Source organism: Parus major, chromosome 14 (genome assembly GCF_001522545.3).
Source record: "Parus major isolate Abel chromosome 14, Parus_major1.1, whole genome shotgun sequence".
Classification (NCBI taxonomy): domain Eukaryota; kingdom Metazoa; phylum Chordata; class Aves; order Passeriformes; family Paridae; genus Parus; species Parus major.
The window spans coordinates 13,124,443-13,146,449 of record NC_031783.1 but is presented as its reverse complement, the minus strand read 5'-3'; the positions used below and the strand labels follow the sequence as shown (position 1 = coordinate 13,146,449).

General features: G+C 47.4%; 4 protein-coding genes across 6 annotated transcripts; 2 read left to right on the top strand and 2 right to left on the bottom strand.

Moving 5' to 3' along the window:
- Positions 1-5,218: 5,218 nt before the first annotated feature.
- On the top strand, positions 5,219-6,962 carry ATP5MF (ATP synthase membrane subunit f). Its single transcript, XM_015643003.2, has 4 exons — positions 5,219-5,326; positions 5,416-5,523; positions 6,357-6,473; positions 6,803-6,962. Exons 1-4 carry the CDS (start codon positions 5,311-5,313, stop codon positions 6,829-6,831), a joined length of 270 nt encoding a protein of 89 aa, XP_015498489.1. The 5' UTR covers positions 5,219-5,310; the 3' UTR covers positions 6,832-6,962.
- A 935-nt stretch (positions 6,963-7,897) lies between these two features.
- On the bottom strand, positions 7,898-14,744 carry CPSF4 (cleavage and polyadenylation specific factor 4). Its single transcript, XM_015642998.2, has 8 exons — positions 14,468-14,744; positions 13,477-13,527; positions 12,848-13,000; positions 12,018-12,113; positions 11,775-11,868; positions 10,998-11,070; positions 10,355-10,447; positions 7,898-9,107 (listed from the first exon to the last, which is right to left on the bottom strand). The coding sequence occupies exons 1-8, from the start codon at positions 14,568-14,570 to the stop codon at positions 9,039-9,041; spliced, it is 732 nt and encodes a 243-aa protein (XP_015498484.1). The 5' UTR covers positions 14,571-14,744; the 3' UTR covers positions 7,898-9,038.
- Positions 14,745-14,912: 168 nt separating this feature from the next.
- PTCD1 (pentatricopeptide repeat domain 1) lies at positions 14,913-19,431 on the top strand. 2 transcript variants are annotated; one of them, XM_015642996.3, is made up of 8 exons: positions 14,913-15,482; positions 16,027-16,167; positions 16,363-16,581; positions 16,906-17,007; positions 17,301-18,044; positions 18,278-18,394; positions 18,712-18,894; positions 19,103-19,431. In XM_015642996.3, exons 1-8 carry the CDS (start codon positions 15,021-15,023, stop codon positions 19,280-19,282), a joined length of 2,148 nt encoding a protein of 715 aa, XP_015498482.1. In that variant the 5' UTR covers positions 14,913-15,020; the 3' UTR covers positions 19,283-19,431. The 2 variants fall into 2 exon arrangements, with proteins under 2 accessions (XP_015498482.1, XP_015498483.1); XM_015642997.3 differs by lacking the exons at positions 18,712-18,894; positions 19,103-19,431 and having other exon boundaries at positions 18,205-18,320.
- A 442-nt stretch (positions 19,432-19,873) lies between these two features.
- On the bottom strand, positions 19,874-21,996 carry BUD31 (BUD31 homolog). Of its 2 annotated transcripts, none has more exons than XM_015643001.2 (5): positions 21,894-21,996; positions 21,392-21,545; positions 20,812-20,934; positions 20,433-20,599; positions 19,874-20,144 (listed from the first exon to the last, which is right to left on the bottom strand). In XM_015643001.2, the coding sequence occupies exons 2-5, from the start codon at positions 21,483-21,485 to the stop codon at positions 20,094-20,096; spliced, it is 435 nt and encodes a 144-aa protein (XP_015498487.1). In that variant the 5' UTR covers positions 21,486-21,545; positions 21,894-21,996; the 3' UTR covers positions 19,874-20,093. The 2 variants fall into 2 exon arrangements, with proteins under 2 accessions (XP_015498487.1, XP_015498488.1); XM_015643002.3 differs by lacking the exon at positions 21,894-21,996 and adding an exon at positions 21,645-21,878.
- Positions 21,997-22,007: the final 11 nt, after the last annotated feature.

Below are 22,007 nucleotides of genomic sequence, written 5' to 3'. Positions count from 1 at the left end.
CAGAGAGACAATTTCCACATTTATTTTCATCAGACATAAATGTTGGAAGAGAGAAGAAGTACAAGGATTGTGCTGGAGGAACTGACAGTGGATTCAAAGATGGTAACAAGGTGATTTATTTTAAGCCTCTGTCACATCATTTAATTAGTCTCCAAATCCTCCCCTGATAATATGAGGTCCATTTGTACATCCCTCCTGCTGGGCCACTCACACTTAGCCAAATAGACACATGGATAAGCTGGAATTTATCACACCAGTCTTCCCCCACTAATGAAGGCAGATCACCCTGCCCTTCTGGACTGATACCACCATGCCATTCCTAGTGGGTACATATTTTTCCTTTTTGTAGCATGAAGAAACTGGGTTTTACTGGTCCCTGGTTTTATTTTCATGTTTGTCTCTGGGAAGCAGCCTCAGATACAGCTGTTGCTGCAGCAGATTTATCTCTGTGAAAATTCCTGCTTTGGTTTTGCAAGTGTTTTAATTAACGTACATTATTTTAGTACACTTTACTACTGATAGCATGTAATTATCTCCCCACAGGTATATATTTAGCTAACCACCAGGCTGATCAAAGACTTATAAAATAAGATACTTTTGCAACTGACACCAGATACAAGCAAAGGCCAGCAAGACGGGACCAAAGGAATTCCCCCTCCCCAATCCTAAACCCAGGGCTCAAATTTCACCACTTGAAAAGATAATCATAACATTAATGTACACATTTTATCAGAGGAGCATGAAGATGGATCAACACTGAAGTGTTGTGAAGGAGAAAAGAACTGTGTACATGCTAAACTATTAATCACTGGTAAGTGATCTCCTCTGCAAAGTGTTTTGAGGTTGATGAAGGAAAATGGCTCTGTAATAACACAGAGCAAGCAATCTGCTTGCAATCACAGGTTCATTCTCTCAACTGCTTTTGCCATGTCAATCCCTAGGTATTATTATCTCTGCAAAGCAATTTACCATTTTCCTGAGGAAGTCTGGCCATGGAAGAGATTTCAAACTCCACACCCTTTTCTTATCCTATTCAACGCTGGAGTCTGGTTTCCACTGCAAGCACAATTTTAGATGAACGATGCTGAGACCTCAGCAGCTGCTCTGTTCTCACCACACCAGACTGTTCATACAATTAAAAAATAACTGACTGGATGAAGCAACCTGGGGCCATAACTTTTCTCCAAATTACTGGCTGATAGAATGTGCATCTCTCTTCTGAGCTTCTGCAAGAGCTGGTAGCCCATGATTTCTCTTTCTCCTTGATGGCTGCAGCTCCTTAACCTGTGCTGGTGGGAACTCATCAGATTGAAATGAGAGCTTTGGAGCCAAGAGGCCTCCTGTGCCAAACCACGTTTCAGAACCATATCTGGTCCACAAACCACTGAAGGTTTGACCCTTTATTAAAAGCACTGGGTGCTTTGTCATCAGTTTCAATGGGCATGGGATCATTTAGGTAAACCCTCGTTTCTTGACCTTCTCGAAGGCCACTCTGTGCTACCTCACACTCCTGCAGACACTGTGTCTGTATGTTCCTACAGGACCACTGACCACCCAGGCGAGACCCTGAGTCTTCAAAGGGTGGCATATGGAACAGGAAAAATGACCCCAACTTCTGAGGGAGGCTGTTCTGCTTTCTACTTCTCCTTTTCAGCAGCTCAGATGAAGTGTGACTTAACTTTTTGGGCCACAACTGAATCTTTGGGCTAAAAGCTGCAATATTATGTGTTACCCTTGTTAGTGGAGAAAGGAAATCTCTTTTGTATCCACTGACGTCTTTTGCAAAATACTCTGTGTTTTTTGAATGTATTTCTATTTCTACTTCTATTATTTCTATGCCATTATTTACAGACTTCACAGCATTTTCTAGAGAGGTCTTCACTAAGATGAAAACCTCAGGGCAACACTCCATTAGGCTTTTATTTTTAGACACTGGGCTAAATCTTCTTGAAATTGGTAGGTTTAACTGCATTCCTTTATTTAGGGTAGCTGAAGGAGACATTAAGTCTATTGCCACCCACAATACAAGATTGCTCAAGAACCTGAAGGCTCTGGGAGGACAGTTTGGAGTAGGCTATTAAAAGGAAAGGTTATGTGTGGATGCTACAGTTCAGGTGGAGGAAGAGACAAAAAGACAGAGTATGGAAACAAGCAGAGAATGGAAACTTCAAAGAGCCTGAACAATCACTGAACAATCACCTGGACTGACTACAAGGATTTGAGGTGACATTGCTGCCTGGAGCAGGTCTGGAGCTCTAAGCAAGGCAGCTGTCTCTCAGTGTGTGAGTTCTTTTGTGATCAGAAAAGAAGGGCTGTGAGAATTCTTGTAGGCAAACGGAAACACATCAGAAACACCTTTCTTTGTCACAGATCCTCCCACCTGGATCAACCAACAAGACCCTGAGTTTTGGCCAGCAGCACAGGTCAAAAGCAGGAAATGTGCAGCAAAACCTCCTGCACATCTGCACCATTCCACTCTTCCTGCTGGGTCAGGTTAAGGCGGCATAAAGAGAACAGCCCTGTTCCTCTCACCCTGCCAGCATGGGCAGCTCAGGCCAAGGCTTGAGTCATTGCTGCCTCTAATTGCATTGGAGATGGATCCTCATTAAGGATTTCCATTCTTACCCTAACATTCCAAATTTCACCAGATCTTGCTATTTGCAAGCAGTTTGAGCAGTTTTATGTGCTCTTCCACTCTGCAGGGAACGCCTTAAAACGAGGCCCCCGCCACTGGCTTTCTTCCTGTAGGTGAATTAATCTGCCTTGCATGAGTAATCCTATTTAAAACAATAGGTTGCTTTGCAAGAATGAGGGAAGCAAGTTTGGAGCATGATTTTTTGCAAGTACTGTAAAAAGGGCACATAGTAGTTCATAAGGGGACACTTCAGCCATAAAATGACAGTTACCGGTAAAGTCCAATAATTAAATAAAGGATAACTTAATAAGAGGATTTTAAACTCATTTAGCAGGGTCTAAATTTGGAGCCCTTTCTTCAGGTGATCAGACACACTATACTTTCCTAATCTTACTTTCTGTTAATAAGGAAAGAAAAAATAAAAATCAGGCAGTAATGTATTCCTTCTGCATTATGTTATGTTATGTTATGCTATAGAAGTACTCAATGTAAATGTAATGTAAATAAATTAAATTTAGTAAAATAGAAGGTGAATCTAGACATGGAGACCAGCCTGTGATCTGTGACACAGATCCATATATTTTCAGCTCATTTAATACCAGGTAACACAACCCTGCAGACTCCAAGAATCCTGCAGTGGCAGGAGGGAGGAGTATGGAATAAGATTCTGTGAGCTAAGAGAAGTAAAAGCTGCAGAGATTAGTGTTTATGTAGGAGCCCTGTGGGCTCCTTTCAGCGTCCTTAATTTAGTTTTCATCGCTGATCCGCTCTACCAGTCCTCTGTGGGATGGAGATTTCATATCCAGGAATCCCGGGGTGCTGTTTGACCTGTCAGGAGAGGCGGGGGAACGGCTGCTCCCTGTTTACCGCTTCATCACAATAAACAACAACAAACCCTGACACTGCTATGAACCTGCACGAGAGGATTTGAAGCCTCTAGAGGTCACTACACGGGGACCATCAGCCGCAGCCGCTGCCTGCGAGTGACACCTGCTGGAGTCACACCTGGTGCCACCACCCAGGGCTGCAGGTGTGAGCTCAGGGTGGGCCCGAACCCCCCGGAAAGGATCTGGGGAAATGGAAATTAATCTGGATGCCTCTTTCCCGTTTTACTCTGAGCTGGTGCAGTCTCACCTCAAGTCATGGATGCAGTTTTGGGCACCACAATACAAGATAAAAAGCAATTAAAAGGAGGGATAAGAAGTTGGGGAGAGGTCTAGGGGAGAAGCAAAACAAGCAGTGGTTGAGGTCACCTGGATTTTTCTGCTGGAGGAGACTGAGGGGAGATTCATCGGCGGCTGCAGCTCCTCTGCAGCGAGGGGAGCTCCAATCTCTGCTCTCTGTGACCAGGGACAGGACTCATGGCAATGGCTGGAATGTAAGGGGGAATATCAGTAAAAAGTTCTTCCTCCAGAGGGTGGTGGGGCACTGACCAGGTTCCCCAAGAAATGGTCACAGCCCCACGGCTGCCAGAGCTCCAACACTCTCAGGGTTGCACAGGCTGTCCCATGCAGGGCCTGGAGTTCGACTTTGATCCTTGTGGGTCCCTTCCAACTCGGGATATTCTGCAATTCCTGTTTCAGGAATGTAAAATTTATCTTTATCTGCACATTAATTGCTCCACCACTCTGGTTATGTGGCTTTATTTACACCATATACCCCAATCCAGCCTCTCCTTTTGCCTTTGACACCTACGTGAGTAGAACACAGCGTATTCCCACAGGGAAAAGCCTCAGTGGGCACTGAAAAGGGACTTCTTGCAGTACAATAAGAGATAATTTCAATGTATGTTGCAGTATATACTGTCTGCGAGCACACATTTACCGTGTTAGAGCTGCAACTTAAGAACACACTGGAAAAGGTTCATTTGTGGGACATCGACAAGATTGCTGATGGAGACGTGTGAAGATGCTGATGACAACTTGTGAATTTTTCTATATTTTCTCACAATCTGAAGCGCTGCAAGGAGGGCACCTGACACCCCATAACGTGGGACGGTGCGAGGCGCTGCCCTGGGGGATTGAAGGACATGTTCAGGAGTTGTTTACCATCCCCTGAGGAAGGATGCAGCTGATGAAGGGACCTGCTGGACTGGAAATGAAGGGAAAACCCCTCAGGTGCCCCAGCCCTCTGCCAGGCTGGCAGTGCCTGTGGCAGCTGGGGCAGCAGGTGCAGCCCCCACTGGGGGAATTGGCACCTAGACAGGAGATCACAGAACCATGGAATGTTAAGGGATTGCAAGAACCTTTAAGATTATCCAGTTCCAACCCTCTGCCATGGCTAGGGATACCTTTCACTAGATCACATTGCTCCAATTGGCCCCGTCCAACCTGGCCTTGGACACTTCCAGGGATGGGGCAGCCACAGCTTCTCTGGACAACCTGTGCCAGGGCCTCCCCACCCTCACAGGGAATAATTCATTCTGTATATCTAATCAAAATTTCTCCCACTCCCAATTAGTACCCATTACTCCTTGTCCTGTCTCTAGGACAGGCTGGACGGGCTCAAGGCTACACCGGGACCGCCATGGTCCCCCCTGAAGGGGTCGTGACACGCCCAACATGGCGCTGTGACACACCCAACATGGCGCCGGCCCCGACCCGCCCTCCGTCCGTGTTCCCGCCCTTCCCTCCTCCCGTGAGCCCCCGCGCGCGGTCCCTTCCGGGCACATCAAGATGGCGCAGCCGCCGGGTGAGTGCTGGGGGATCAAGGTGACCGCGGTGCCCCCCTCCCTTCCTCAGCCCCGCGCTGACCGGGCTCTCTCCCTCTCCCTGCCGCAGTTCTCCTCAAGGACACGAAGCTGATGGACGTGAAGCTGGGCCAGCTGGGCAGCTGGCTGGCCATGAGGGACTTCACCCCCGGCGGCATCTTGGGGGCCATGCGAAGAGGTGAGGGGGCTGCGGGGCAGGCCCGGAGGGTGCGGGTGCCCGAATCCTTCTCCTGCCGGAGCCTGGACGAGTAGCGCACAAGAATCTGGCTGCCGGAGTTGGTTGCCTGGTGGTGGGGGGCGTCTGGCAGCGCAGGGGCTGCTCCATGGCGAGTTTTGCCTTCCCAGAGTAGTTTCTCCTGTAACATCTCGTTTTTTCAAATGTAAATTTATTTCTCGGGTGGCTGTTTCGGATCTTTGCTTTCAGTATTCTTGTATAAAGGGGAAATGGGATGCCCTTACTCCTGAACCCGTTGGCTGAAAATCTTGGGAGTTTCACATCACAAGTAAAAAAATTATTAAAAAGCAGTTGATCCATACATATTATAAAAGAGAAGACAGAGCTCTTATGGATCACTTCACACCAATGTCATTTGCTGTAGGTACAAATGTCATTCAGGGAGCTTTAAACACAAAATGTCAAATGCAGGAGTCTGCCTTTGATAACACGTGTGCGTGTATATAATGTATGGAAGAGTTAGATAATTGCAAAGCAGCTTGAGCTCATGAAAGTCACAATAATATTTAGGAAAAAATGAAAAATGGGGGGTTTGCCCTTTTGTTGGGTTGTTTTTGTTTTGGTTTTTTTGGGTTTTTTGAAGGGTCAGGTCTATCAAGGTTGTATCACCTTGCTCAGCTAGTACACAGGTTACCTTCTCTCAGACTTGCTTCTGAGACCTTCAGATGTTTCATTAAACCAATTTCCTGAAGTTTTGTGAATCCAGGCTGCTTCCTTCTCTCACAGGGCAACAGAAAACTCATCTGGTGGCTCTGAAAAGTTTTCCTCTCCCACAGGTTATGACAGATACTACAACAAATACATCAACGTGAGGAAGGGGGGCCTCGGGGGTATCTCCATGGTGCTGGCTGGGTACATTGTCCTCAGCTACATGTGGAGCTACAGTCACGTGAGTAAGTAAAAACCATGGCTGAGTGTGTGCAGGGGAGCTTGGAAGGTTGCCTGGGGAATAAAAACAACTACCTGCTGCTGCTTTTAGAAATAAAATGAAAGATTGCTGACAAACAAACTTCTTTTAGCCGTAGAAAACTTGAATGCTTACTGAGTATTTTCTTGGCAATGAAGAAAGTTTAGACTTTGTTGCCTGTCTGACCTGCCAGCACCTAGAACATACATGCTGTGGGGTTTTTCAGAGTGCTTTCTTGCCCGTAATTTCAGGTGTGGTGGGTTGTTTTTTTTTCTTGTGAGTTCAGCAGAATTAATTTGCTGTGCTTTGCTGCAGAGCATGACCGCAGGAGGAAGTACCACTGAGATACCATCAGAAGGTGAAGGTGCAGCTCCTGGCACAGCTACCCTGACAGGACACATTAGAACTATGGCTATTCAATCTGTACTCTTGTGACCAATAATAAAGTGCATACACTTTACCTTTCTTGAGCTGACACTTTCCTAATTGAGTTGTTAATTGTACTGTGCAAATAAATTTGTCTTCTGAGAATTTCACCGCTTAGGGTAAGCTCAGAGGGAAAGCAGCTGCTCCTTGGGTTGTATCATGAACTGGGAGAACTGTTGGCAACTGATTCCTTTGATAAAAACGGTAGCAATTAAAAATTGCTGCTTCCTGGCCATTATGGACAGGCTGGACAAAGGGCTGAGAGAACGTGTTTTGATTTGAAAGAATATCTGAGCTTTGTGTACCCTGCTGGTGTTTCTGGTTCTCAGTCAGGCTGTCACCAGGGACTGGAGGTGGTTTGGGCACTTTCACATCACTGCAGATGACTGTCTGAGATGAGACAGGTCTGCAACTCTCCTTCTGTCACTGCCTCAGATAACCCAAAATTCCCATCAGAGCTCTACCTCCTTTCACTGCCAAAGCTGGGAGGACATTCTGAGAGGGAATAAGCTTCAGACATTTAATCCATCAAAATAAAGAAAAGGAAAGCTTTCCTTCTAGACTTAGATGTAGCTTAAAGGAGCATCTGTGGGTTTGGACCCAGCTCTGAGCTTCCTCATGCCCCACAGTCACACCAGTCCCCGGAGCTGGGCAGTGCTGCCCACCTGATCCATCCTTGTCTGAACAGCAGGGAGAGTGAAAACCACTTCTTGAGGCACATGAAGGATCTCCCAAGAGCTTTGGTGGTTCCAGGAAGGCTTTCAGTGCTGGAAAACTGGTACTGAAACCCAAAACCTCCTTAACTTGATGGGGAAGGTGATCAAACACTGGAGTGTTTTAGTTCCCTTTCCACATGCCCAGTCACAAACAGATCACACAGCTCAGTCTGATGGGGGCACAGAGTATTACGAAAAGTGTCTGATGGTCTGTGACTTCAGACTTGAAATTTCCACAGTGAAATAACTGCAGTCATTGACACCAACACAGGCTCTGGTCACTTCTCTTAATCCAGCCACATTTACCTTGTTCTTAAAGAAAAATAAATTCACAGCCAGCTTTTGCCATCAGTACATTTCAATAAAAACAAAGTATAAAGGCAGGCAGCAAATGAAGAGATGGGGTAGAATCAATAAGGCTCACATTGTGGGTAATTTTTTTCTTTTAATTCGTATTTTGTCATTGGCCCTTTTGAAATAGTCATCTCAAAATAAATGGGGTTTGGGTTGAAAGAAAAACATTCTCAGAAGGAATCTCTACTAACACTTTAAAAGCAGTGTTCCATAAGAATATACAGCTCCACTTCCTGGTCTCTAGAGTGTGGGAAGACCTGCTCAGTGTGAGCTGGAAGATGGGGGCTGAGACAAGGTTCTATTCCTACTCCAAGCCATGCTCATTCCCCTCCTTTCTGCAAGTGGGAACTGAGCACAGATGCAGCTTTCCTATAATCATTGTTCCTTATTGTCTGGGTAAGCAGAGAGATGCCAATTTATTCTCCCCCCCAGTCAGTTCTCTCAGAAGATTGATTTCTAACCTTCAGTTCCGCAAGAAGCACAGAAACAAAGCAAGTGGACACGGGTTTTACTGCCTGATGTACGTGAGGGGTTTTGTCAGCCACCAGGACAGGCTCACCAGGCTGACCTGGAAACAGGACTTTGCTTTTGGAGGGCTACAGGACAGCAGAATCCCTGCTTCCTCACTGAGGAGAAGGCATTGCAAGTGTTAAGTTTTCCCAGTCAGTCTTCCTGCTTCCACAGGGAGGGCTGAAAGGCTGCAGATTCTCCAAAGAGAAATGGCAGAAGGAAAATACTTTAAAGAAACACTGGCCTAAGGTGTATTTTTGTGGAGTGCTGCACCGGTAAGGGCTTGGTTTATCTACTGGCTTTATGATCTACCTTTCATAAGGGCTCAATGAAAACAGGCAGAGGCCAAAACTGATTTTAAAAAGGTTAAAACTTAAAAAAGTTGGGGACAATTACAAAAACGTTGCTTCAGCAGCAGCCAGCCTCTGACCAGTTCTTTCAGTAATGGCATTAAAAAAACAACCTGATTAATAGCTCCAGACATTGTGCTAGGCAGAAACCTTTCCTCAGTGGTAACAGCTCCCTTGCACCTTCCTGCTGCTCCTTCACTGTCCACTGAGAAAGGCCAGGTGTCCTTTGGTGCATCTGTTGGCATAATGACCTTTTTCACCACACTGAAAGAGAGAGAAGAGATAGGAATTGCAGAGTTCCAGCTTTTTCCTCCTAGCTGCCTTTATTAAGGCACCCAGCAACTGCTGCCATTTGGAAGCTTTTCCACACATGGAAGATGCAGCATTTAGCAGGTGAAGTGAAACAGGGTGTCAGGAGGGACAGGATTTGTGGGCTGTTACCATTCCTTGGAGCAAAAGCTGATTCTATGCTGGGAGTAACCTGATGCCATGTTATTCTAGGGCATTTCAAAGGAGAGAAACCTCAGCCCACAAGGAGGATTTCAACATTTGAGGCTTCTCAGACTACTCCATGTGATATGCACCATATCCATGGGGACTCTCCTAATCTTCATGAATAACCAGAGAAAAGCACCTCTGAACTTGAGAAAGTCACAGATTCATGACTTTGCATTTAAAGCCACTCATAAACAGAGGAATGCCAGTATCTTGTGCAACAACCTTCTCCAGATCTGTAATTTACTTACAGATAAAACAGGCAGCTATTAAAGGTTTCCAGTGAAATGGATTCAGCTATAATATCTAAACGCATATTTTGTATGTTATATATATAAATATATATTTTATATATTTTAATATATAAATTTGGGTGATTCTCACCCAAACAAGCACCTAAGGTTCAGAGTTGACATCTAAAATATGAATGTAACTGTCAGGGCTAAAGGAACAGGAAAATTCTTTGTCCTTTTCTAGTGACTCTAGTGACTGGGGCTTTTGTGGAAAAATAAGGAGATCGAAACTTGATTGTGTCCAAATTTTCCTGGTGCTCCTCAATGAGCAACCAAGGTGAACAACTCATTCCTTGGTTTGGCACCACAGGGTGCATTTACAGCTCAAATACTGAGCAGGCTTTGCAAACCTGATTTCTATTACTTTCAGTGACCTTCCAGGAAACAGGAGAAGAGAATCTACACCCACCAGTGTAAGCAAATCAGCTTATGAAACAAAAAACTATTAACTCTTATTTTGAAATGTGCAGCTTGGCAGTCTCCTTTCAGTCTTTGGGGCAGGGTTTTCCTGTTTATTAGCAGACAACAAAGTCCTACAGAGTTTGTCATTGTCACAGCATGTCCAGGACTGGCAAGGCAGTGACCTCAGAACTCAAGGCCAATTCCCATAGCTGTATCCAGGCACCACACAATGTCTACTGAGCAGAGCTCAGAATTCATGAACCTTTTAACAGTGTGAAAAAGCCTTTTGTTTTCCCTCTTCAGCCCTCCCCTCTGCATTACCTTGTAGCAGGTGACCTGCTCCAACGGCCGGGGTCCTCTGTTCCCACTGTTGTTATTTTGAGATTGCATGACTCCAATGACTTGGGGTGTCCTCTGTTGGGTAGGAGAAGAGTTCTGACTCGTTAAATGCATCCAGGATAAAGATCTTTGTGCTTGTTGTTTTGTTAAGGGAAAAGAGCACCCCATATGTCAAATGATCAATTTTCCTCCAAATCTGTGTGTGGGTGCTCTGCCAGCTGGAGCACCAGAGAGAAGAAATCAAGCACTGAGCCTTACGAAGCCCAGTGATCCTGTTTTTCTCTGGAAAGCAGATTTGGAGAGTAGGTTTAGGCTGCTAAAATATCATTGCCATCATGGAGGGATGTCACCCTGATTACAAAACCTGGCAGACTGCTGCACAACCACATATGATGTGCTTCTGTGTAGCGTGGGAGTGTTCTGTGACATGATCTCGATGTGAAGCTGGAACAATTGTGGGGTTTCATCACTATAAAGGCACTCAGGGTTGTTCACTGTGTAATTCTCCCTTCCAGACCCAAGAGCCTGAGTGCCCAGTTTTGACCACCTGACAACCTATTCTATTTTAAAGCACTGTGGGAGAGGTTTGAGGGTGGCTGTGTGGGGAGGCAGGGGATCTGGGTACCTTTTGCTGTGTTTGTGTTGGCTGAGGCAGTGGTGGTTGCTCTGTGGTTCCCATTGGCAGTTCAAACCGAGGGCTGGTTTAGATGGAAACAAGAAAATTGATTCTCAAATCATATGCCAACATTTTATCATCAGCTCAGTCAAGTAACTCCAAACAACAAAACATTCAGCTAGTTAAATCTGGAAATAGCAGGAAACAGACCTCCCCCTCCCCACTTCTCTTTACATATGTGTAGCATATCCCTCTGCCTTCTGGAATATAAATCCATGTGATTCCACTGCTCTGATGGCACCTAATCACCATGCCAATCTTACTGGGAACCCCCTGGAGAAGCCCTGCCCCATCTCATAGACTGGTTTGGGTTGGAAGGCATCTCAAAGCTCATACAGTTCCAACCCCCCTGGCACAGACAGGAACAGTGAGCACTATCCCAGGTTGCTCCAGGATCCATCTAACCTGACCCTGGACACTCTCAGGGATGGGGCAGCCACAGCTTCTCTGGGCAACCTGTGCCAGGGCCTCCCCATCCTCACAGGGAAGAATTTTTATCTAATGCCTAATCTAAACCTACTCACTTTCAGTATGAAAACATTTCCCCTTGTCCTGTCACTACATGCTCTTGTAAATACCTTCTCAGTCCTCAAATCAGTAAAAATTTGGCCCAACTAAACATTGGCAAATCTCCAAACCATTGGGAAGCACGGGAGCACCCTCATTTGACATGACCAGACCACAAGGGAAACACAAGGCTGCAGGACAGGCCTGGAGCATACTCACTGCATGAATTTACAGGCAGGTCCCTCTGGACAGAATCCTACCAGGTAATTCACACAAATGACTCTCCGAGTGTGCCGATGTCTGCAGAGGGGACCTGCAACACAAAGCTCAGCAGTTCACATTCCATACATCCACACCCCAGCAGATCCCAGCACATCCACCAGCACATCATGCAAAGATGGAACAGCAACACTCCACCCTTGATCTCCAGCCACAGAAACAGCAACTGTGGGAGGCACTTACCGTGTTTACAGAAGCCTCTGTCATACCAGGGACAGTCTTTGATCTTCGACTCCGGGTCAATGTGCAAGAATGGACATTCCTTGTTACTGCATTCCCCTGTATCAAAAGCAAACACACTTCTTAGTCAATTGTGTGGGATTGAGATCAAAATGACTCAAAACATCACCTGGATCATGTAGCTCCCACAGAGTTGTTACAATCATTTGTAAACTCAGGCACAACAGTCTCACTGCCTGCCTTAACCTCCATGAAGAGCTCCAAGGATTCACCCCTGGTGAGCCAAGTTCTACCAGACTGGATTTTTTATGATTTTAAAAACAATGGGGGAACTAAATTTGAAAGAGCAGTCATGGTAAAAAAACCCAAACATTAAGTGCACCAGAAGCATGGAGAAACTACAAGTTGCACACTAACCTCAATGAAAGGAAACCTATAAGATGTAAGTTTCTGGCACCAAGTTGCCTCATTATGTCCAGATCTCCAGAACCGGAAAGCAAGTGCACAAAAGTTTTGCATCCCCATGCCCTCTGCTGCTCATCAGCTCCCCAAAATCATGCAAAGACCATCTGCTCAGCCTACTCATCTCACACTCCAAAAAAATGAACTTAAGGTTAAAAAAAAACAGTGAAAATCAGTGGTTTCCTCCCTCTTCTTGCAAGGGACAATCAGTCAAGTAAAGACAACCACAATACATCACAAATTTATGTGGATAATAAGGTGAAGCAGATCTGGAAAAATGTCAATCTAACATCAGACACAGAAGAATGTCTGAGGAGGAATCTTCTTCAAACTCCCACACCTGCAAACAAAGCTAAGAAGGAGCTACTTACCAAATTTAGAGTAGAAGTAACACTCAGGCATCTTGGTCATGTCATACTCGTGCAGGAACTCGCACTGGTCTCCCTTTTTGCACAGTCCTCGTAGCCAGTGTTTACAAACAACTGTCTTTTCCCCACTGATGTGTCGGAAGGGGCACATGCCTCCTGTGGAAGGATGGGTGGGGCAAGAAGGGAAAAAAGAACAATTAAAATATGTCACACAGGGCAACAGAAACCCATCTACAAGAGGGGTTTCAGAAGACATCAGCCTTAAGTGGTAACAGCAAAACAGGGAGTTCCAAAATCATCTTGTGATACCCTCTAATGAACTTCACAACAAAGTCTCCAGCTCTTAATCCTGGCAACTACAAACCACAGCAACCAAGAAGCAGATCCACAGCAAGGTCTGCTTGTGTTGAGTTCAAACCTTCTTTTAACAGTAGCTTTGCTTGTGTACTTCCCACCTCCCTTAAAAAACATTATTTCCCAATTGCTCCAGATACTCCAACATCCTTTAGTTTTCTCCTCTATCTAGGTTATCCCCTCAGCTTTACAAAAACACTATAAACAGTGCTGGAAAATCTGTTTTCACCCCCATCCTGTGAGAATAAATGCCTTTTCCAGTATTCCACACAACTTGCCTTTTCCACATGCCGCCTTTAAAAAAAACTCACAGACAGCTGCGCCTGATTCTGTGAAGAGAATAAGGAAACATTATTTATGTTAACAAAGCTTCATGGCAACTTTTACAATATTTCCTGCCCTAGAAAGAAAATCTGATCTCCAGCATCAAGAGGAAAGCAGTATTTTGGTTTGGGGAATTTACTTTCCTGCAGAAGTTTCTTGTTAAAACCTGGTGCTCAAAAACATGTTTTCTTCTTGAGGGACACCAAGGGGAATTTGCAGAGATTTGGAGGTGCTTGTTTTGCTTTTGAGCTATTTAAGTTCTTGACTGGGTCTTCCTCTGCTGTTAAGTCAGTCATATCACAAAATATCCTGAGTTGGATGGGACCCACAGGGATCATCGAAGTACAATTCCTGAACCCTGCATTTGTAATCACAGCATTAAAAGTCTTATATTTCTTTACCAGTACTACCTGAAACAACCATAAGCATGTCATCCCTTGCTGATCCTGATGAAGAGGAACATTCAAGGGAGCTAAACACAAGTTTAGTAGCCCAGCCAGAAAAAATCAGCAAACTATGAGTCTTCTGAGTTTGTGTCAGACTGAAGGAAAAGATTTAGAAAGTCAGCCACGGATATACATAAAGATGATGACTCTTCCCATCAAAACACTTCATCTACCAAATGGGAATTAAAAAGGAAATATAAAGTGCTGTGCAGGAGAGTGATACTTACGGTAACATCTCAACTTTAATTTTCCAGCCTGGCTAGCACTAACTACGGATTTCATTAAGTAGAAAAGAAAAACACCTGGGTTATGACAGAAACCTCACGGAGAAAGCGGAAGTTGGGTGGATCTATGGATAAGACCTGATGAAGACGCTCAGATCTCTGGAAAACTTCCGAGCACCCGAACCCTGCCCAGCCCAACCTCCTCGGCCCCTGGGCCCCAGCCCCAGCGGCCCAGCCCCGGCCCGAGCACCCCGCGGAGGAGAGCCCACACGCACTGTCCATGCCAGGGAAGGGAAGCGGCTGTGCCCCCAGCTGCTGCTCCACGGCCAGCTCCAGGTCGAACGTGATGTGGTCCACGCTGGCGATGAGCTCTTGCATGGTGGCAGCTGGGGGCCGCCGACAACGGGAAGGTAGGGGCGGAATGGTGGCGGTGTTGGTGGCGGCGGGCGGGCGGGCCCGAGCGGGCCCGGCCCGGCCCGCTCCGCTCCGCGCCGGCAGCGCCTGCAATGAGGGGAGGCGGCGGCGGCAGCCCCGTGGCCGCCCCGCGCCGCCCGCCCGCGGAATGACGGGACCCACGGCGGGCACGGCCGCCCGGCGGGCAGCGCGCGCGCTCCGGCCAATCAGCGCCCCGGGCTCCGCCGCCCGGCGGGCAGCGCGCGCGCACCCGCCAATCAGAGACCGCCGAAGACGCGCCCCTTCCGTGCGCGCAGGCGCCGCTGGGTCAGGGGCGGGGTGAGGGGAACGATGTGAGCGCTGGGCCGGTCCGGGTTCTGCTCCCACTCCCCGTCCCGGTCCGCACCCGTTCCCTTCTTGGACAGTGAGCATATCATGGGCTCCCTGCGGCTTCTCGTCCCCCGCTGGTGCCGCCACGCCTTTCCCGCTTTGCTGAGGGAGCGGTGCGCAGCCCCCGGGGTTGGATCCGAGCAGGTGCCGTTGCTGTCCCGGCCCCCAGGCCAGGGCCCGCTGCCGGGCTGCAGAACGTGCAGCTCCTCCCGGGCCTCCTGCAAACTGCCCGGCAGTGACCCGAGAGAGATCAGTGCTGGCAGCTCCGCTGGAACTGCTGAGGAGCAGAAGGGTGATGATGATGATGATGATGATGAAGGTGTGGAGTTCGGGACGCTGACTGATAAATTTTCCTCTAGAAAATATTACCACAAAACCACGGCACGCTTTCGGGATTTAAAGCTTCAAGAAGAAGGAGAAGAACCAGAAAGAAAACCTCGACGGGGCCCTAAGAACACTCCATACTGGTACTTCCTACGTTGCAAGGCCCTTATCAAAGAGAACAAGGTTTGAGTCCAGCTTTTTTCTTGATTTTAATAGCACTGATAAAAGATGCAGATCTGACCTGTCTTTATCACTTGGTGTCTTTACAGAAAGAAGTAAAATAAGAATTTCTTGTAGAATCGTGATAGAACAGTTTGGTTTGGAAGAGACCTTAAAAGTTCATCCATTTCTACCCCCTGCCATGGACAGGGACACCTTCCACTATCCCAGGTTGCTCTAAGCCCTGTCCAGCCTGGCCTTGGACACTTCCAGGGATCCAGTGGCAGCCACAGTTTTTCTGGACAACCTGTGCTAATGCCTCACTAACCTCACAGTAAAGGATTTCTTCCCAATATCTAACCTAAATCTCCCCTCTGTCAGCTTAAAGCCCTTCCCCCCCGTCCTGTTGCCACATGCCCTCATCTAAGGACCCTCTCCAGACTTCTTATGACTAAAAAAGTCCCACTTTGTAGGACTCACACTACAATCTGCCCACAGCTGCATATATTAATATCCATTGTAGTTGATTCTCTTGCTGCCTCATGATGGATTTTTCTCATCCTTGTAGCTGGCAGAGGCTCTGGAGCTGTTTGAAGTGCAGATGCTGAAGGAGGAGCGTGTCCAGCCAGAGGAAGGCAATTACACTGTTCTCATTGGCGGCTGTGGCAGGGTTGGCTACGTGAAAAAGGCATTCAGGCTCTACAATGATGTAAGTTTAACTTCACCCTCTAAGCATTTTATAAGCTAAAAGCATTTCAAGTATTCAGTCATATTACTTTGTCTCCAAAATGCCTTTGCCTTAGTGTTGGCACCTTCTTAGCCCAAAACTCTTAAAAACAAGTTAAAAAATTCAAGCTGTCCTTTTGCAAAAAGGCCAGTTCAAATCCTTCTTCTCTTCCTTTAGATGAAAAAACGAGGGTTAATCCCCACTGAGGCCACTTACACAGCCCTGTTCAACGCCTGTGCTGAGTCTCCATGGAAGGACTCGGGGCTGCAGAGTGCCCTGAAACTGCGGCAGCAGCTGCAGAGCAAGAACGAGGAGCTGAACCTCATCACCTACCACGCCCTGCTGAAGGTCTGTGCTTTCTGCTCAGACCTCAGGATGTGCTTGGATGTACTCAAGGTAAATAGGTTATTTTTCTCCTGTTAAACCTATTCTGTGCTGTGGTTAAAGCTCCTGGAAGTTGTCACGTTGCATCGGGTTTTAATTGCATTTCCAGCAGAGATAATTACAGATCCTGTGGTTCTGTTTCATTGATCCTTATTGTCATGAGTGAAATTGTACCTACCAAACTCTAAGCTTAATTACCAAAAAGGAGGCAGCTTTGGCTTTAAAACTGGCTGGTTGTGTCCAAAACTTGTTACATCTATCTCCAGGAGATGGCAGTGGATTTGAGCTTTGCCACACAGGATAACCAGAAAGTTTCATGCTCTCTGCTCTTTTCAGGAAGTTGTGCAGAAGGGCCATGTCCCCACAGCTGAGACCTTCAGCTTCCTTCTCATGAGCTGCATAAAGGACAGTGAAAATGGTTTCCGATTTGCCTTGCAGGTTTGTCCTCATGTTGTGGGAGGGGGGGAAAGTGCTGCTTTGTTGTAACTCATCACCTGAACACATGGAAAACAGTGAAATGGGAGGAGTTCACAAGTTCTGAAAACAAGACTTTGCTCAGGACATCTCTTATGCTGGTAAATAACCCTGGATCATCTCACAGGGCTCTCCAGCTCAAGGTCACTGTCCTTTCATGCTGTAAATTCATTCCTTCTCACAAAGATCCCATTAACAGATGCTTACAGGCTGCTAGAGATGCTCCTGCTATTTAATATCCATCTTCTCCTCTTCAGGTTTGGCAACAAATGAATAAGCTGGGAATAAAGGCCGACAGCCACATCTACAACCTGATGCTGCGCGCGGCCAGAGACTGTGGGATCGGCAATCCCGCTCTGGCTTCTAAACTTCTGCTCAGTCCCCCTGAGAACTCACCTCAGCTGAAGCTGCCACCTGGCAGGCAGAAGGAAAAGGTGAAAAATTGGAGGAAGAAGGGATCAGAGAGTGCTGCTGTCCAGCTGGATGTGGAAGCTATGGAAAAGCAATTATTTCAGGAGAGTTTGGTGCAGCCTGAGGAACAGATCCAGCAACAAAATAAAGATATGGCTCACGCTGAAGCAGAACCAGCTGCTCCTGACAGCCCCAGCATCACTCAAAGCAGGGCTGGAGCCTTGATGAGGAGAGCCCAGAGTGAGATGGAACAGGAACAGCCACAGAAGCTGCCTTTCTGCAGCCTGCCCAACTTGTTGGATTCCAGGATGGCTGACACAGCTGTGGTTTCCCTGGGGACAGTGGCCACACCATCCCATAGACTGGCTCTGATGGGGGATGTAGAGGGATTCTTGAACAAAATGAAAGAGGACAATGCAGAGCCCAACATTAAAACATTCACGTTACTGGCTGAACTGGTGGAACCCCAAAGCCCTTCAGAGTCCTCTTTGCTGGCACTGCTGGATGATCATAAAGTAAAAGTAGATGTGACCTTCTTTAATGCTTTAATGAGGAAGAGAAGTAAGCAGGGTGACCTGGAAGGAGCAAAGGTGAGAGAAAAACCTCAGAACCAGCCCCATCACCACCACCTTGTCTCAGGCCTTTCTTTTGCTGAGACCCATTTCTCTGTCCACAGTAGAAACTGGGATCTCACACTGTTTCCCACAAGGCAGTGCTTGGGTTAATTTCTGTTTATGGATTCTGTTCTAGCACATCCAGCTCCCTGTGTGGAAAGCTACAGTAAGAATTTTTGGGAAGTGATGCCAATACTTGTGTCTTGCAGAGCGTGCTGCCAGCTCTGGTGAAGAGGGGACTGTCACCTAACCTCCAGACATTTTGTAACTTAGCAATTGCCTGTCACAAACAGCAGGATGGGCTGCAGCTGCTCTTGGATTTGAAGGTAATCAAAGACAAGTCCTCTGCTGCTTGGGGTCTAAAGCTGCAGGAAGAGGCAAAGTGAAATGTTAATGCTTTTAAAAGACCTGCTGAGGTTTTTGTGAGAGTGGTTTTGTTCTCTTCCCAAAAACATGCAGCTCCAGAGTAGCTGGAGCTCAGGTGGTCTGTCCTGCACCTGTATTGGCTCTGCACAAGCTGCTTCACAGGTCCTGCAATGAGAGCTGTGCTCCTTGTGTAAAAAGTGCCTCTGCCTTTTCCTTCTGCAAATCCTGCACTAGCCAGCAGATAAACTTGTTTAACTGTAGCATTTGTTCTTTCCAGAGGTCTGGAATAACTCCCAACAAGTACATCTACAGCACCCTGATTGCTGCTGCTGTGAGGCAGCTGGATTACAGTTACCTCACGGAGATCCTGCGGGACATGAGGAATAACCAGGTGCCTCCCAATGAAGTGATCATCCGGCAGCTGGAGTTTGCAGCACAGTACCCTCCCAAATTTGACAGGGTAAGGAGCCAGGACTGTCAGGCTGTGAAGGCATCACAAAGGACACCAACAAGGGAGGGGAATCGTAAATATGATGATTTATGTCTGCCTGAGTGTCTGTGTCTGGCCTGGCTGATGATACTTGATCGCTGTTTCTGTGGTAGCTCCTGCAGGCTGATGCTGAAGTGAGCTCTCATCTAATAGAAACTTGTTGGATTTCTCTTTGCAGTATAAGTACAAAAACCCCTACCTAGAGAAGATTGATGGTTTCCGTGGCTACTACTACAAGTGGTTAAAAGTTATGGCTGGAGAGGAGACCCCCCACCCCTGGGCCAAGTACAGGACAGCAAAGCCTGGGGGGCAGGACAGCAAGGCAGAGGCTGTGCAGGAAAAGGAAGCAGGATGCTGAAGTTTCAAGTTCTTCCAGCACAAGGAAGATGCATGACTTGCTTCTTTAAACTGGCTTGTAGCAAAGCTGCTTTGTGCATCCCAACCCCCAGTTCTTGCAATAGTTGCATAATAAAATATTTCCTTTTGTTTTAAGGAGGAGCAAATACATTTTCAGTGAACTTCCTTCAACTGCTGAGGATTAGATGGGCTGTAGTTTAGCAAACCCTGTGCAAAACAAGGAAGAAGTAAAATCAGATTTAACAGGGGTTTAGCTCATTGCTGGTTTTGTCTGTGTCCTGTCTCTTCACATGTGACCTCTAAGTCTCTAGACTGCTGGCATTCCTGAAGGGATCTGTGCATTAATTCCAGGTTACAAACCTCAGCAGAGAATTCCAGTGAAATGCAGATTCCATTTGCACATGGTCAGGGAAGAACTCAGACTGAATATTTGGGAATTGTGTTTCCTTTCTACACAGCCTTTTAAATGGACTTAGTTCAGGAAAGAAACCCAGAGCAGCTCACAACGTACAGAGCAATGTTCAAGCACCCAGAACACATCCAACAGGAGAAGAGTGGCACAGGAATGTTTCACCAGCAGATCACACCATTCTCTCAGGAAGGCAAGCTTTATTTTAAAATAAATGGCTACACAAAACCCTACTCAAAAGTACCCCCACCATTTATGCACAATCCAGGTGATCATGCTGCTGCTTTAATTATTATACAGAAATATCCCATCACAGAAAGCAGCTGTAATTGCACTCATAGTCCATTGAGGAGGAGGAGGATGTCCCTCAGAGTTCAAAAAACAAGTTTGATGGCAAAAGGCTTCACCCAGAGCAGCCTCTGCATCCACAGTGAGTGCATTCAATGATTCTGCCCTGAAAAACAAACATCAGGGTGTTAGAGCCAAGCCACAGCCAGAGCAGCAGGCTCAGACCTCGAGGCAGGGAATGGCTCTGAGTGGGAAGGGTTTCCACAGTTTGCTGTTATTTCTCATACTTTTAACAACCTTAAATGAATGCCAAAGCTGACAGTAACTTTCACACCAACTGGACACAAATTCTACCAGCAAAGGCAGAGGAAATTAGCAGGAAGAACAACACTCTGCTGAGCTGGGAGAAGTCAGAACAGCTATTGCAGAGCAGAGGAACAAGCTGGACACTCACCACTTCCAGCTTGCTTTTGGGGACCCTGCAGATGCAGTTGGTCCCGAAGTTGGTGTCCCGAGTCTGGATGCAGCGCAGGCAGCAGAGGTTCTCATAGCCCTGCTTCTTCCACTTGGCAATCAGGTTTTTGTCAGCATAGCCCTCCTTGATGCAGTACTCGTAGAGCTCTGGGGAGAGGCAGACACTGTCACAGTCTCACTATCAGGGGCTACCAACTGTAGTAAACAGCAGGTAAAGCCAGGCAGCTTCCAAGCCTTCTCTCCATCCTCCTTCCCCAGAAATGTGATCCCACCAACTCCCAGTTCAGTGGCATCCACAGTTAAACACCTCACTCACTCCAGTTTTCCCCTGCCCCAGCTAAAGCCCCTGCCCTCCTCACCTCTGCTGATTGCTTTCCTCTTGTAGAAGAGATCAAAGATGTAACGTGTTTTCTGGTGGTGGATCCTGAAGATGGGCCAGAGGGACTCCACTTTCCTCTTCCCTTCATGTGGCTCCGTCTCCGCTGGGAGGGAACACCAACACCAAGTGACCAAGTGCTTCCCTCAAGCACTTTGCAATGCACTGTTCCAAGAATGTTCATAACTTTCACACGACAGGGATAAGATTGAGATTAATGAGGAGACAAATGAGAGGGACCTGACCTGGAACAGCTCCTTTAGTATTCAAAACCAATGGCAGTGGGATGACATAACCCACACTGGGATCAAGGGTGACCTCATGCCCACAGCAACAACATGGACAGGAACTACCAGTTCCTCCACACACCCATGAGCTTCATCCCTAAACCAGCTGTAACCAAAGCTCTGTGCTCCAGAACCCCAAAATTAGGGACCAGCCTGGCTCAGGAACAACCTGCAGCACCACTGGAGGCACAAACACAAAAAAGGTCCACCTGTATTTATGAAGCAGGTTTTGTGAGCATCTTTTGGGGTCCCCCATCTCTTAGAACACCCACTCACCTTCTCTCATCTTCTGATCCAGCTCGTCCAGCGTGGGCTCGATCAGCTCCCAGCCATCTGGGGGAGGCTTCCTGCTCCTCTTCACTTTGGGCATTGCCCCGGGAACGAAAGGGCCGAAAGGCAAAGGGGAACTACCAACACTCCCTCAGGATCACTGCGAAAAACGAAAGGAAAACAGCCGTCAGATATATTTCTCCTAAGGATTCTGTGCCCCCTTCCTGTTTTCCACTTCAAGGATAACAATGAGCTTTACGGAGCTCGTGAAAGAGGTGAAAGCTCTGTGACTGCTGCACGATAAATCCTCAGCAAAGCGCGGAAGCCACTCCTTCTCTGAGGTGACAATTCCGGTCAGAGCCCGGTGATACAGAGGCCGCCCGGCCCGGCCCCGACAGCCCCACAGCGGAAACCGGGGCCGGCGGAGTGAGGGGAAGCTGTAGTTCCAGGTCCCGGTTCCAGGTCCTGATTCCTATCCCGATCCCGCTCTGGTCCCGGTCCCGCTCACCTCTTGCTCCCGTCGCGCCGCCGCCGTCACCCGGGGTCCTCTCGCAGCCGCACCGCCCGAGGTCCCGCCCCCCGGGCTGCCCTGCGCGCTGCCTGAGCAAAGCGTCCCCCGCCG

Excerpts from the sequence above, each read along its gene's own strand:
- ATP5MF (XM_015643003.2), top strand. Across the intron at positions 5,524-6,356 it reads CTTGGGGGCCATGCGAAGAG|GTTATGACAGATACTACAAC; the intron begins GTGAGGGGGCTG and ends CCTCTCCCACAG. Across the intron at positions 6,474-6,802 it reads GTGGAGCTACAGTCACGTGA|AGCATGACCGCAGGAGGAAG; the intron begins GTAAGTAAAAAC and ends GCTTTGCTGCAG.
- CPSF4 (XM_015642998.2), bottom strand. The coding sequence starts at position 14,570 with ATGCAAGAGCTCATCGCCAGCGTGGACCACATCACGTTCGACCTGGAG. Across the intron at positions 13,001-13,476 it reads AAAGGCGGCATGTGGAAAAG|GAGGCATGTGCCCCTTCCGA; the intron begins GCAAGTTGTGTG and ends ATCCTTCCACAG. Across the intron at positions 12,114-12,847 it reads TTACTTCTACTCTAAATTTG|GGGAATGCAGTAACAAGGAA; the intron begins GTAAGTAGCTCC and ends CTTTTGATACAG.
- PTCD1 (XM_015642996.3), top strand. The coding sequence starts at position 15,021 with ATGGGCTCCCTGCGGCTTCTCGTCCCCCGCTGGTGCCGCCACGCCTTT. Across the intron at positions 18,395-18,711 it reads AGCTGCTCTTGGATTTGAAG|AGGTCTGGAATAACTCCCAA; the intron begins GTAATCAAAGAC and ends TGTTCTTTCCAG. Across the intron at positions 18,895-19,102 it reads ACCCTCCCAAATTTGACAGG|TATAAGTACAAAAACCCCTA; the intron begins GTAAGGAGCCAG and ends TTCTCTTTGCAG.
- BUD31 (XM_015643001.2), bottom strand. The coding sequence starts at position 21,485 with ATGCCCAAAGTGAAGAGGAGCAGGAAGCCTCCCCCAGATGGCTGGGAG. Across the intron at positions 20,600-20,811 it reads GAGGAAAGCAATCAGCAGAG|AGCTCTACGAGTACTGCATC; the intron begins GTGAGGAGGGCA and ends GCCTCTCCCCAG. Across the intron at positions 20,145-20,432 it reads CCAAAAGCAAGCTGGAAGTG|GGCAGAATCATTGAATGCAC; the intron begins GTGAGTGTCCAG and ends TTTGTTTTTCAG.